We start from the raw sequence: 14,504 nt of genomic DNA, 5'->3' as shown, positions 1-14,504 counted from the left end.
TAACCCAAAATTTACCAGGCTAACAACTGGTTAATGGGTCCTGAATGACGCGCACGTCTTGTTGACTGTGAGTTGTGTGTGGCGGGTACGTTTTCTAAGAGGATTTATTTACTTTTTTTTAATTTAATTTTCACGTCCGGATCCAAATAATCACAATCCAATAAACATAAATAAAATAACTTTTACAGATCCGGATCCGACACAGATCCGATCAAATAACATATTGCTTCGTTCGCTATCGATGACCCGACCCGAAACCAACATCGTATCACTTTCTTTACCGGGTGCGGGTCGGAACTCAAAAAATGGATTTAATTGTGAAACGTGGTTTCGTAATATGCGTTTGGAGTCCGAACTCTGGTTTGTTCCTCTCCTTCGAACCCTAAAGCCCTTCATCTCTCTCTCTCGACGATCGATCTCGCGAACGGTTCGTCTATTTCTGCCTAAATTCTCCATCGTGGTTGCCACTCGTGTTCGTTTTGAATTGATTCTGGGAAGATTAACGCAAAGGGGAAGCGAGAGTGGTTGACATCAAACTCATCAAGCTTTTTGCCTAGGCGATCTCCCCGGTACGTCTGCGAAGGTGGTTTCGTGGAAGTTCGCTCTTTTGTAAGAGTACTGACATGGAGTATGGTCCTGATGATAGTAGCGGTAAGCGGTGCAAACTCTTGTCGTATTAAAATCGCTTTTGTAGTGAAGATTGGGGCGTTTTACTGGAAACTAGCATTCGCTTGTCGAATTTTCGTTCCTTGGAGATTTAGCATGGAGGTAGGTGGTATTACCTAGGAAACGAGAATGTAATGCAATCTTGAGAGATTTGGGTTTAATCTTGATTTTCTACTCCTTATGTCTTGGGTTATTTCAAGTGTACAAAATTTTAATGAAGGTTCTTCGATTTTCTCGCTTTCTAATGCTGAAGTGTTAAGGCAGATTGGATCATATTTCAGCAACGGGTTAGGTAGGTTGTTTGCCTGCTTCTGCCATGATGTGTGCTACATTTCGGTGATGATAACCAAATTTGTTTTCATTTTGGCTTCTAACCTGAAATTAGATGGAATGATATGATACTATTTTAAAATTTTTATATATCTGTTTGATTTTTTGGTACTAAATAGTACATGGACAAATGAACCACCTTAAGGATATTAAATTCACTTTTCTGCAGTGTGGTGATATTATGGGATTAGTGGGTGATCATTTTGAGTTAACTATATGCAAAGAAACAGTGGAAACCTATTGTTCATTATATTTAAGTGACTAACCTCAATGCTGATAAATACCTTTGATGCCAGTCTGAATTTGTCCATGCTTTTTGTTTCTAGAGTTATATTCACTTCTGACAGACTACTTCATTTTATTCAGACATGTGATACACCATAACACATGCTAAAATTGTGGGAATTAGTAATTACTAGTAAGTATTACTCAACAAGGATATGTTGATGGAATTATCATTAAGAGTAATAAAAAATATGTGTGGTTGAAATTTGAAATCGAGAACAGTTTCTAGAGCCTTGTTTGATCATAGTGCATCCCATAGGTTAGATTTAAAAAAAAACAAACAAACAGAAAATTTGTACTATGGTCCGTTGTCATAGTATTGCATAGTGAGGATACGACACAAACAAAAATAAATGAAGTTCAAATGGGAAGCCAAAGATTTATAAATAGTGTTATTATGATTGATTAAATAAAAAGCTAGATCTAGCTCGAGATAAGAACAACAACAATAACAACTAAGCCTTCTCCCACTAGGTGGAGTCGGCTATATAAAACCTTCTACGCCATTGAGCTTTATCCTTTACTATATCATCATTTATATTTAACTAAATTTTATCTTATTTTATTGTTGCTAATTAAGTTTTTTTTTGTCTTCCTCTTCCTTGTTTGATGTGCACATTTATCATAGTTTCACATCGCCTAACTGGAACATCCATTGGTCGTCTACGTACACGTCTGTACCATCTTAAACGTGACTCCTTGAGGTTTCATTCAATAGGTGCAATCTCGATTTTCTCTTTAATATTTTCATATCTTATCTTGTCCATCCTTGTATGTCCGCACATCCATCTTAATATCCTTATCTCTGCAACTTTTATCTTCTGCTTATGTGCTCAAGTCATAGTCCATCTCATATAATATAGTTGGTCTAACCGTGATTTTGTAAAACTTTCCTTTAAATCTTTGAAGTACTTTATGATCACAAAGTACGCCTGAAGCTCTCTTTCATTATCCTGTTGGTATATTATGTAAGACATCTCTCAATCCCTCCATCCTTTTATAGAAATGATCCTAAATACTTAAAACTCTTAGTTACAGATAACTCATCATCTATTATCTTAACAATTGTCGTATTACGTCTAATATTACCAAATTTAAATTTCATATATTCTGTCTTTACTCTACTAAGTTAAAACCTTTCATCTTAGTTGTATTTATTGATTTCTTTTATTTTCTCTTGTACTTTCTCATTCCACCACCAAGATTCTTTACTTGGTGGTGTATGTCCTTTTGACTCACCGAGTATACTTTTGATTACTATTTTGAACTTTGATACTATGTTATTTCATGTCGTATTCGAGTTGTCGTACTTCCACCACTTAATTCTAGAAGTCGTGCATATTTTCCTTCTATTGATATTATACTTGAGGCGTATATCCAACACTATTGATGTATATTGGGTAGTTAAGTTTTCTTCAACAATGACCTTACAATCTTTACAAATCTTTCTATCATTTTCCTTAACCATAAGAAAGTCAATTTGCGATTTATTATTTCACTTTTGAATGTGACCAAGTGTTCTTCTCTTTTCTTTAAAAATGTATTAGCAAGTATAAGGTCATATGCTATCGCAAAATCTAATAGAATTTTTGTTTCTTCATTTCTTGTTCCAAACTTATAACCGCCATGCACCCTATCATATTCCTCATTTTTCACTCCTACATTTTTATTTAGATCTCCTCCTATTAAAATCATTTCGGTTGGCGGAATATTTTATAATACCTCATTTTGGTCGTCCCAAAATATAGATTTAGTATGTTCATCTAATCCTATTTGAGGTGCACATATATTAATTACATTAATTGTTTCTTTTGCCGTCATTATCTTGAGAACTATAATCCTATTTCCATTTCTAACTACTCCTACTACTTCATCTTTTAGCAAATTATCGACAATAATCTACTTCATTTCTTATTTTGTTCTTTCCTGTATATCATAACTTAAAACCTGAATTCTTTATCATTTTTGCCTTCACTTTTATCTATTTTGTTTCTTGTACACACAAAGTATTAATTCTTCTCCTAATCGTCATATCTATTACTTCTATTGTTTTACCAGTGAGTGTTCCTAGATTTCATGTTTCAAATCTTAGACAATTACATTTTCTATAATATTTATTCTTACCCAACTTATGATGTGAGTATTTAACACTACATACGAGTTCTCATAGAGATATAGCGGTCCTTGCCAAGATGTTACAGTCGGACCCTGCAACACGTTCCTTACGGGAAACATCCTAGCATTAGCATAATAGTTTGATTGATACATTCATTGAATATTTGCTTGTAAGTCCACGTTGGCTGGCAACCTAATGCGCAACCCTCGCATTTTTTCAACCAGGCTTGGGACCGACTTTGGCAGGTTAGCTCGAGATAAGAACAAGAATTAAAATATGTTGAGATTGTATGGAGACATGTTGAAAGGCATCTCACTTAGCTGATTTGAATCAATATAAGTTGAAGGAATAAGGGGTACAAGGAGATAAAAGAAAACTCTCATAGTTCCTTGATGTAATGAAGTTATATAAATTGTCTGTGTATTACAAGTGATACGATCTTACAGAGAGTTAAATGGAGGGTTAAGATCTATATAGATGATCCCAAATAATTGGGAATTTCAGAGTTGATGTGTTTTGTGCTTTGCACACTTTAATCTTACATCAAACATCTATAAGGTACCTTTGTTTTAGAGAAAAGAAACAGTTTTCTTACCTTAGTGGATGCTGTATTGAACTACTAAAGTTTGATGTACTGGTGTTCATGATTTTTCATGCTTTCTATATTTTTTACTTTGCATCAGACTTCTACAAGATGCTTTATCTAAGAAAAATACTTTTCTTAACTCAAACCCAATAGAGGATGCTGATGTGCTATTAACTAAACTTCAATTTGCTGTAGTTAGTTTGTTTCTATAATATTTGTGGGACAACAATAGATAGGCTGATTTTTTGTGTTTTAGAAAGAGGAAAATTTTCTTCTATTATAACTCAACTGTTAGATCAGATTATAAACACTGATTTTTGGGTAGTAAATGTATTAGAAACAGGAAAGGGAAGCAAGAGAATTAAATAGTATAATCTCAATGTTTATTATTGCAAAGAGAAAACTTACCGGGCTAATATTTAATAACTTTTCTTGTATTAACAACCCATAGCTTATTTTTGAAGGCATTAAGAATGAGTAGAAGTTCAGACTCGTAATTTCCCATTACCCATTCATGGTTAATGATTTTACACTTTGTTTTTCCTTTCTTCAATACATGATATCATTATCTGTTTCTAAGTGAACACATTTTCTATATTCACATGAATAAACTTATCCTTTATAAGAAAACCAAACTTAAACTTTCTTAATCCTTTAAAATAAAATTGAACTCGAATAGAAGGTAGTAGAGGGGAAATTTGAAGTCGAAAGCTTCTCTCATTGAAGAAAGATAATCTTACAAGCTTGGCATTTGTCATCCTATAACATAATTTATATGCCTTGTATTTTGTTTATATGGAGTCCATCTTCAGGGCAGCAACTATATGCAATTTTTTCAATTTCTCAAACAAAAAATTGACCTAAACAAGTGTAAGTGTTTGCAAATAACCTTTTATTTGATAAAACATTTTATTATCTGTTAAGCTTACACTGATAGTTTATTTTTGTAGACACTTCTTTGAAATCCATTGGTTTACCAATTTTGTTGGTGCCTCACTGGATGCAGGAACTGATGATGATCTTCCACCATCTCATCATAATAGGGCTGCAAGAGGACCTATCGTTAGGAATGGAAGAACTATAGTTAGTGCTCTTCCATATTCTAGGTTACAGAATGATATGGAGGCACAAATACATAGAATTGAGCAAGAAGCATACAGTTCAGTGTTGCGAGCATTTAAGGCTCAATCTGATGCCATTACTTGGGTACTAGTTCACATGCCTCTCCCTGTTTATATGTATCCATGTCAGTATTGTATTCATCCATATATTCATTGTGATTTTACATCATGAAAACTTGTGTCTTCAGGAGAAGGAGAGTCTTATTACTGAGCTTAGAAAGGAGCTGAGGGTCTCAGATCAGGAACATAGAGAACTATTAAACAGAGTTAATGCTGATGAAGTGATTCAGAGAATAAGGTTTGTATCATGTAGCTTTTCTTGATGGACATCCCAATTTTGTGAAATTTATTTTTCTTTTCTTATTATTATGTAAACAACTAGGGAATGGAGGCAGGCAGGTGGAGTCCAAACTGGAATTGTTACTAATGCTCAGCCAGATTTAACAATACCTAGTCCTACTGTATCAGCATCTCGAAAGAAGCAGAAGACATCTCAACCTCTACCTTCTCTGTCGTTAGGTGCATCATCTCCAGCATTACACTCACAATTTGCTGCTTCCATGCAGCCATCATCATCAGCTGTAAGGAGGGATGCTTCTCTAGGGACTAAAGGGAAAAAGCCAAGATCAGTAAGTTATATAGTTGCGACAAAAATTTCTCTCTCAATCCATTGTTCAATTTTACTTATTTTACCACTACTATTATCTCTGATTTCTAGGGCGGGACAACACCTGGTTCATCTTCAGCAGCTATGCAATACCTTGCTAGTGGAAGGGGCCAAGTGGCCAATAGGAATACTTCTGGTTCTCTTGTTGCAGGTCAACCTGCTGAACCAGCATCTTTTGATCCACTAATTGGACGAAAAATCAGGACTAGATGGCCAGAAGATAATAATTTCTATGAAGCTGTTGTATTTGATTATAATCCAGTTAAGGTGTGTTTTAGTTGCTTAAAGTTTTACCTATGATATATACTAGAAATGATCTTCATTTTGGATTCTTCTTAGGGTCTGCATGCTTTAGTTTATGATATTGGAACACTTAATGAAGCATGGGAATGGGTCAATCTTAAAGAGGTTAGTTAACTTTTTCTATTGAGTAGATCTATTGACATGAAATGTTTTAACATTCTCATGTCTTGACTAGTGTTCTATGGAGCTTTTCAAGCATTTGTACTAATTATATTTCTATGCAACATGAGACTCTCTGACTCTCCATAAATTCGACAAGTTTTTTTGGTTATATAAAGGCTAATAAGAAGGCCTTGTTTATTATTTATCACCAAATTAACATTCATTGTTGGTAATCTCACGTTTTTTAATTACTGGAAAAAGATCTGGTACTAAAGTCTCAGTAACTTCCTGGCATTGAAAAAGTTCAATTGCCTTGTTAGAAAATAGATACCATGTGCTGGTGGTGGATTTAGGTTTAATTGTATAGCTAAATTAAGAACAGCCTGATCTAGGAAACACGATTGCACAAAAAGATAACTAGACCAAGCTACATCAAGCTTTTTGTAGTTCCTAAATTTGGGTCATCACATGGATCTCACCACTCCATTGAACACTCAACTCATCTTATAGAATCCATTTATCACTTTGAAGGTCTATAATACTCAACTTATTTTTTATCATTTCATCATCTATTGGAGTTGTATCTGATGTAATGGCAATCTATGTGATCAAGAATTGTTCTAATATGGGGTCTTTGTGAACAAGAATTGGATGTATTAATTCAGATTCAAATTCATCTTCTAGCTGGCTCAGGAATATTCATATTGATTTTGACTATTCTATAAGGCAGACAATCTTTTTGGAGAGAAATAGCAAGAAAGTTAATTTTCAAATTTTTTGATTGAGTTTTATGAACTCTTTTCACCTTCTGAGAATTTGCATTGTTGCAGATTTCCCCTGAGGATATAAGATGGGAAGATGATGACCCAGGTATCTTTCATCAGTCTAGTCACGGTCTACCCACTCGAGGGGTTAAGAAGACCATGGGCCATGGTTATGTACCAGGTGCAGGAAGAGGATCCCTGAAAAATCAGAAGAAAGAATTTCCTGCATCCCAAAATGGGATTGGCCTGAAGAGTGTCAGTGATATCGAAGCAATTCGCACTGACATTATAGTAACAGAAGTATGTAATTTGACATAGTAGATGTCATTGATTCTACCAAGAAAACATGTTCATATTTTCTTCTTTGTTGTGCTCGTGAATCCCAGGTAGAGAGGCTTCTTAGTGCCAGTAATCCTGATCCTCAAGAGTTTGATAAGGCCAAGAAAATGTTGCAAGTATGCATTATAAGAGAATCCTTTGTCGATGGATCATTGATTTAGTCTGTAAATAGATATTCAAGTATGTCCGTTTCTATGCAGGAGCATGAGCGAGTATTGATTGATGCAATTGCAAAATTAGCTCAAGTTTCTGATGACGAAAATGGTAAATACGTAATCTGTTAAATTTTGCATGATTCTTTGTAGTTAATACATTGAAGTTCCATCTTATTTGTATGAGTTATCATACATCCTTTGCTTTCTGTCGGTAAGACATTGTGAAGAACAAATTGAATTAACTGAAATGTTATGCTTGTGAGTACTTAACTGCAAAAGTCTGGACATAACTACATCATTTTGTTCATCCTTCCGATAGCTTTTACCAAGTTATGGTAAAAAAATGAATACTATGCTAAAAAAAACATAAGTTAAATGTTCATCCATGACTCCATTTATTGTTTAGAGTTGTTAAAAGATTTTGGAAACATTCATTAAGTGCTAACTTGAGTTTTCTTGGTTTGAAATTTATCCTTTTTACAGAAGGCATCAAATAGTTAGGTAAATGAAGTGAATGATATCTTGTGCCTAATCTTACAACTGCAGCAAAAAGTATATACCATGAATTGTATTGAATTTGCAGGTGAGGCGAATCACCTGTTATCTCATGGCCAAACCACAGACCAAGATCAAGGAAGGAGTAATCAACAGAATGGTAAAGATACTGATTTGGCTGTCGAAGGAAGGGGAGGCATTGTGGGTGATGAGATGGTCACCGACAGTATCGCATGAGGCCACCAGCATGATTGGAATGATGACTTTTTTCTTTAGTTTTTCGATTGACAAGCATGTGTTATATCTTCTTTTCTTTAGGTTGTGCATAGGGTCTCTGTTTATGTAAGATCTATTTGCTAGTACTAAGGTTTCTTTCTTTGCTTTTTGGCTGATATCTTTTGGATGGTAAGCTTCTCCAAAGGGAGCATGCTGGGTAAGTACGTGATTTTTTAAATTATTTTAAATTATGTAAGATCTATCTGTGTATCACTTCTCAGTCTTGGAGAGAGGGATCTGAATCTCAGCAGGTGTTGCAGCCTTTGTTAAATTGGAGTTTTAAGGAATAAACACTGGGATTAATTTGGTGAAATTGCTGAACTATTATTCAAATATTTTATGTAATTGAACTTAGTTTAATCGTAAGTTGGCATATATTTTTTACCGAAGCAGTGATATTCTTATTTTCTATTATGGTCTTTTTTTCCCCTTTTTTTTAGTTCATCAAGTTATAATAATTGGTGAATGAGAACAAATTCAGGAATGATTAATTTTTCTGCATCTGACGTCCTACAAGTCTGAAAGAGAAAAAAAATGAAATATGCAAAATGCAATCACTGGTCATGAAATGTGTCGCAACAACAACATTTGATATATAAATCCAGAACGCGATATGGTTATTAATATCGTGTATAAGGACAATCACAAGATACTAGAGAATTTAATATCAAATGTTTTCTCATATGTAAAGAGAAATTTTTATTATTTCATAGGCATGGATCGTGTTAGAAAATTGATCGTAAGGCTGATACAAGCCCTAATACATTTATGACACCTGAGAATGATTGACGGATTGTAAATTGTTTTTCACTCGATCACATTAAAAACCGGTAAGCTAAATTGTTTCCTTCGTAATAGTAGTACATATAAAGATCCTTGAGAGATTACTTCTGCCTTTTGTAGATCTTTTCGAGGAAAGACTTCAACACATGCTGCACTTCTTTGCCTGGCTGGGCTTCAATAGAAGATATCAGTTTTCCGTAGCTAGTCCGCTCATACTCAGCAAATAATTTCTGGGGAAAAAATGGAAAGTCATGTAGCATCAGATTTGTCAGAGTGAATGGTCATGTGCGAAATCTGACTACAGTTTTCAGATTGCAACTAAGAAGTGGATTCAATTTCATAGCGAACTAGGTTAATCATGGAGGTGCATTTGCATTTTAATCATGATAACCCGAAGAGAGTTGTCATACCTCCAGGTTAAGATCTTTGTAAAGGCGTTTCACTTTTTCAACACATGCTGGATCAGTTTTCCCATAGTTGTCCTGAAGAATAATATTTAAAGGCTTAGTAATGGGTGGGTGGGTTCTACCTTCAAATACTTTAGGCTTGGTCTTACCGACAAAATCTTCAGTTGGCTCTCATTAGCAAGACCTAGGGCTTGCACTACAAGCCAAGAGCACTTGAAGTCCTGAATATCAGTTCCAATCTGTCAAAATGTAACAGGAATCAGGATATGAAGTTCCAAGTAGCCTCAATATTTGAAGGGGCAGCTCTACGGAAGGAATTCCCGAGAATATTAGAAAATGGTTATTTAAAACATTAAATGAAGTAAGCAAATCTTAAGAAACAATTTGCACTTACCTTACCAATTACATCAGGATGACCGAAGCAATCCAGGTAATCATCCTGAAAGAAAACTCCCACCATACGTTATTTGGAAAGGAATTTTCTTAGACAACGTAACCGACTATGAACTATTTGATAAGAACAGAGTTACCTGTATCTGGAAATATGTTCCCATTTGAATAAGAATGTCTTTCACTTCGAGAAAGTTGTCCAGATTTTTGCCTGCCAATAGCAATGCGCATGCTACCTGTATATGGGAAGAATTTAAGTTGTTCACGTTAAATATATGCACAATTATTTAAAACAAATACAGTATGAGAATGTAACAAATATGAAAGAAAGTAATGGAATGAGAAAAGTATCAAAATGCATCTTTCGGACAGCTAGCTTGACATGCAAAATTGATGTGTAAAATAAATTACTTCTGATTAAGAGTCATATGAGTCATTAACTAAACAAAATTGACTTCATATGCCCTCTTTTTCATTGTAAACTAGCCAAATAGGAACATTTGGGTTAGATACCACTAGCCATGGAGTGGTTAAGGAGTAAAAAATTCAAACAGTTTTATAAAATGAGAACGGGATTCATGAAGTTGCAAACTAAGTGAAAAATACTATTATGACAACAACAAAAAAGGTTATATTACACTGGAATTATAATCTCAATGGGTCAATATGAACCAATGGGGCAATCAAATTTATAGTTTAATCAATTTAAATTTATAATGAACTAATTTTTTTTGCATACAACATGTAATTCAAGACTCCATGAATCAACCAAGGCTGTTGCATACAGATTCTTTAAGGTGCATAATACAACTGAGATTTTAAACCTTGATGTACAGTATAAAATAGATCAGATCACATTGTTCAAGATAAGAGAAGTATACTACCTTAAGCTACTAAGCAATAAACATAGATAGAAACTTTAGCCATGAACTACAAGCAATAAAACCTGAAAGTCTTTTACCAACTAGATTAAAGGATATTTATCCTAGTCCTTTATATGCTACTAGTTCACAAAGCCCTATTGGCTAGAATAAGGACAAACAAAATACTTTAACAAACACCATTTGAATGGAGAATACGTGATAATCTCACACAAAGAAATGGCACGAAAGAATGATAAATGGCACGAAAGTTATAAAGACATGAAGCATATTTATGAAGAGTAGACAATATATGTGACAATTTGATAATATCTAATTAATCCACGAAAATTGAATAAAGCAAAAGATTGACTAGTTTTACAAGATGGAAATAACAAAAAAATAATAATGATGCTTTGGTTTAAGTACAGGATAATACCAAAAACAATCATAGGGAATAATGACATTTGTTGCAAATCTGAATATTGCAGTTCATTTAACTTACTGGAAGATAGAAGGAATAATAGGCAGTTTTGTATTGCACAATGCGATTGTAACTGCATCAAAGATAGCACATTTTCAAAATTCAATTAGTGACAAAGCAATAACATATTAGGAATTTTGATGCAAGTTACACAGCGAACTAGCAATTGTAGTTGGAAGTTGTCTTAATAGTATTACAAATTCCTACCTATATGATAGACAAGCACAAATGATATTCATTACACATTGCTATTAAAATGATATAACCTATTGGACATACACAGTGATATTGTATTTTGATAGGTTCTGTTCTCCCTCATGGGTTGTAATGAGATCCAACAACTGTCCTGAAGCTGTCTGAAACTCAACCTACGAAAGTACAAACAAAATAAATCTAGTGGATAACTTATTTGAGTTAAAACAAACAGGATTGCTATTACCTCGTTAAACAGATCGAGGAGATCAACATAGTAAGGCTTTCCCTTAAAATACTTTTTAAGCATTCGAGGAATGTGATTGCGCAGTAAGATTCCATCATTTGTAGCAATAAGACCAACCTATTATCGTAACAAAGGCAATTAAATAATTGTCACTATGACAACATAATTACTATGACATAAGGAACAAAATCAGTCTCACCTAGCAATAGGACCAATGATAAATATAAATATACAAATACTACGTATGTCAGAGCTTCTAGATGATTAGTTGGTGCCTAGCAAGCTAGCATTGAATGAAACTAATACTGAGATCAAAGGTTGATCAATGATGAAGTCACGACAATGATGCCCAATTTCAAACAGGCAAAATACAAGAGCAAGTCTCCGATGAAGGTATGCAAGTTCAGCTGATAACCAAACAAGATCAATATTCAGAAGGAAATAATGTATATGATCCCAAATCACTTCTACATCTGTGTCAAAGAAGTAGTATTTTCTAGGTGTAAATTCCATTGCCTTCTCATTTTGTAACAACAGAAAACAACAAACAAAATGTGTGTCACATAATGTTTAACACATCAGCTACAATTTTCAGGAATGATAATCCTATGTGTTCTAGAATGATAAGATATAACTTTATATTTCAGTTCAGTTATAAGAACTTCCATCAAGTAAAAACAGGATGAATTACAAAATATCACTATCAGAAAGAAAGCATAAACAATTAAAAATATATATATGAATCAGAAAGACCAACCTTAGGAACCCTAAACCAGCAAGGCTGACCACGCCTGGTGACTGAGTTATCCATAATATCATCAAGGACTAGGAAATATGCTTGAAGCTGCAATGTCAGAAAAAAGAAAAAGAAAAAGAAATATTTGAGAGTTTGGACGATAAAGGATTAAGGTTTCATTGCAACAAAAGAACCATACCCATTCGATGCACCATCCAAGGACACCACCAAGAAAGAACTCAGTGTCAGTGAGTTGGTTTCCTTGTTTAAGCAACTTGTAGCTATCTATGACAGATATTCCTCGGTTCAACTTGCCTATAAAGAAGACTGTCAATTGCTTGCTTAAGCATTTCTGAAGCATCTCCATTTTTGTAGGGCATTCACTCACCTCCAGGTACGTTGTAGTCCAGCATCTGCACATAGAATATGAATGCACAATTATAATAGAGAAACATGTACATTACTATTTGTGTAGCATAAAAGAGAAGCCTGCCAAGATTTATCAAAAATATTCTATATCATAAAACAAATTTTTAAAAAAAAGTAAAATCAATGTGCAAAATATTAAGTCTCCAAGAAATTTGAGTAAACTTAACCCAAGAACAAGACCAAGCTAAAAGGAGTCTTGACCTAAAAATAGCAACCACGGTTCAAGACATCAAAAAGACTTCCTGCATACAGTGCTCTGTCTATGCCAAGAAGATAACCAGGAAACATGGCAGGAAACTGACCACAACAAATATAAAGAATATCATCCATCCATTTTAGCAGAGCTTAATAAGCTCAGTTTTTTCCCTTTTCGATGACTTCCAACTGGCAAATTCCAGGGTACCATGTCCATTACAACGGCAATACAAAAGAAAAACTAGTTACCGCTAACTTATTTTATTTTGGACTGAACTGCTTCGCTCTAAGGTAACCGACCAAGACGATTTCACTCAAAGAATTCCTTTAAATCATAATGCCTACCCGGCGATGGCAACCCAGTGGTACTTCAAACCGGATACTGTCCAAGAATCATAACGAAGATAACGAACATCCACGAACCCCCTAAGTTCTCTTCAAGAATTTATTTCTGGACTCAGCTATTCAAAGTAAGTTGTTTTTTAGGAGGCAGGCGCTCAAGAAAGGTCCAAAAGCAAAAAATAATGACAAAAAAGGTCCGCAACCCAACACGTATACAACAGAAATTCCTCCAGAAAGCCTACGGAATCGACTAGGGCATCTGACATCATCCCTAGTCATCGCATTTACGCTTTATCCCACAAAGAATCCCAACCCAACGTCGATCAGAAGATACCCTCCCGTCTAAAATGAACACAAAACCTCAAATCTCACAGACCCCAACCGCCAAAAGAAAAAAGATTCACACAGGAACGATGCTTATTCCGATATCTTCCTACAAAGGAGCAAGATACGAGATACCTTCTCGATCCATTCGCGGGACTCGTCGGTGTAGTCGAAGGCGGGATCCCGCAGCAGATCCTCCTTAAGTTGAACATAGATCTGGAGGAAGGCCGCCTTCCGATCCCCACCCGCTGCGACCGCTGCCGCTCCGTTCGCCGTCGCCTCCGCCATCGATCACGAAGAAAGCGAAGATCCAAACACTCGAAGAATGGCACACATCCGCAAAGTGCCTACTCCCCCGTATATAAAGCCAAACACCTAGATAAGAAAAGACGTAAATGCCCTCGTCGTTAATAATTCCATTTTGAAAATTTATGGAAATTCGGTGACCATCCGCAGACCGCAGCCAAACCAGGTTCATTGAATCGAACCGAAGCTTTTCCAAGTAGTTCGGGTTTATTTAATCCGATAAAACTAAATCAGACCGATCAATAATTATATAAATTAATTTACTCACCAACAATTGTCTTCATTTAAATAAACTTTTTCATATTTTTTTATAATCACATGCGTAGCACGTGATCTTGCACGTGATCTCTATAACAATTGTTTTATCTTCAAATCCATTTTGCCCTAATTTTTTATAATCACATTCTTTAACATGTGATGTCTATAGTAATTTTTAATGCTTTTTTTATTGCATAGATAAAACGTAGCGGTTGAGTTAATATGGCATATATTTTATATTTCGCATAGAAATAATATTCTTGTACGTTTAAAAAATAATATTCTCGCAGTTATGTTTGGATACTATTTATTTATATTTCTTATTTGCGAGAAATAGTATTTTGTT

General features: G+C 34.7%; 2 protein-coding genes across 2 annotated transcripts; one reads left to right on the top strand and one right to left on the bottom strand.

Moving 5' to 3' along the window:
• The first annotated feature begins 354 nt into the window (after nt 1-354).
• On the top strand, nt 355-8,321 carry LOC141839956 (protein EMSY-LIKE 3-like). Its single transcript, XM_074727823.1, has 10 exons — nt 355-651; nt 4,990-5,189; nt 5,293-5,402; nt 5,487-5,733; nt 5,823-6,038; nt 6,111-6,179; nt 7,007-7,240; nt 7,327-7,395; nt 7,480-7,543; nt 8,018-8,321. Exons 1-10 carry the CDS (start codon nt 624-626, stop codon nt 8,164-8,166), a joined length of 1,386 nt encoding a protein of 461 aa, XP_074583924.1. The 5' UTR covers nt 355-623; the 3' UTR covers nt 8,167-8,321.
• A 544-nt stretch (nt 8,322-8,865) lies between these two features.
• LOC141839934 (farnesyl pyrophosphate synthase 2-like) lies at nt 8,866-13,922 on the bottom strand. The gene is made up of 12 exons (XM_074727794.1): nt 13,730-13,922; nt 12,693-12,717; nt 12,504-12,619; nt 12,326-12,412; nt 11,569-11,685; nt 11,409-11,497; nt 11,151-11,202; nt 9,926-10,021; nt 9,790-9,834; nt 9,545-9,634; nt 9,399-9,470; nt 8,866-9,218 (listed from the first exon to the last, which is right to left on the bottom strand). The coding sequence occupies exons 1-12, from the start codon at nt 13,880-13,882 to the stop codon at nt 9,090-9,092; spliced, it is 1,071 nt and encodes a 356-aa protein (XP_074583895.1). The 5' UTR covers nt 13,883-13,922; the 3' UTR covers nt 8,866-9,089.
• Nucleotides 13,923-14,504: the final 582 nt, after the last annotated feature.

This window comes from Curcuma longa, chromosome 11 (genome assembly GCF_044706935.1).
Source record: "Curcuma longa cultivar G26 ecotype Majalengka, Jawa Barat chromosome 11, ITB_CL_G26_1.1, whole genome shotgun sequence".
NCBI lineage: Eukaryota > Viridiplantae > Streptophyta > Magnoliopsida > Zingiberales > Zingiberaceae > Curcuma > Curcuma longa.
This window is presented reverse-complemented; position numbering and strand designations above follow the sequence as displayed.

Coding starts and splice junctions, on each gene's coding strand:
- LOC141839956 (XM_074727823.1), top strand. CDS start 624: ATGGAGTATGGTCCTGATGATAGTAGCG. Junction 5,403..5,486: donor GAAGTGATTCAGAGAATAAG/GTTTGTATCATG, acceptor GTAAACAACTAG/GGAATGGAGGCAGGCAGGTG. Junction 6,039..6,110: donor TTGATTATAATCCAGTTAAG/GTGTGTTTTAGT, acceptor GATTCTTCTTAG/GGTCTGCATGCTTTAGTTTA.
- LOC141839934 (XM_074727794.1), bottom strand. CDS start 13,882: ATGGCGGAGGCGACGGCGAACGGAGCGGCAGCGGTCGCAGCGGGTGGG. Junction 10,022..11,150: donor ATTATTCCTTCTATCTTCCA/GTAAGTTAAATG, acceptor TCCCATATACAG/GTAGCATGCGCATTGCTATT. Junction 9,219..9,398: donor ACAAAGATCTTAACCTGGAG/GTATGACAACTC, acceptor TTTTTTCCCCAG/AAATTATTTGCTGAGTATGA.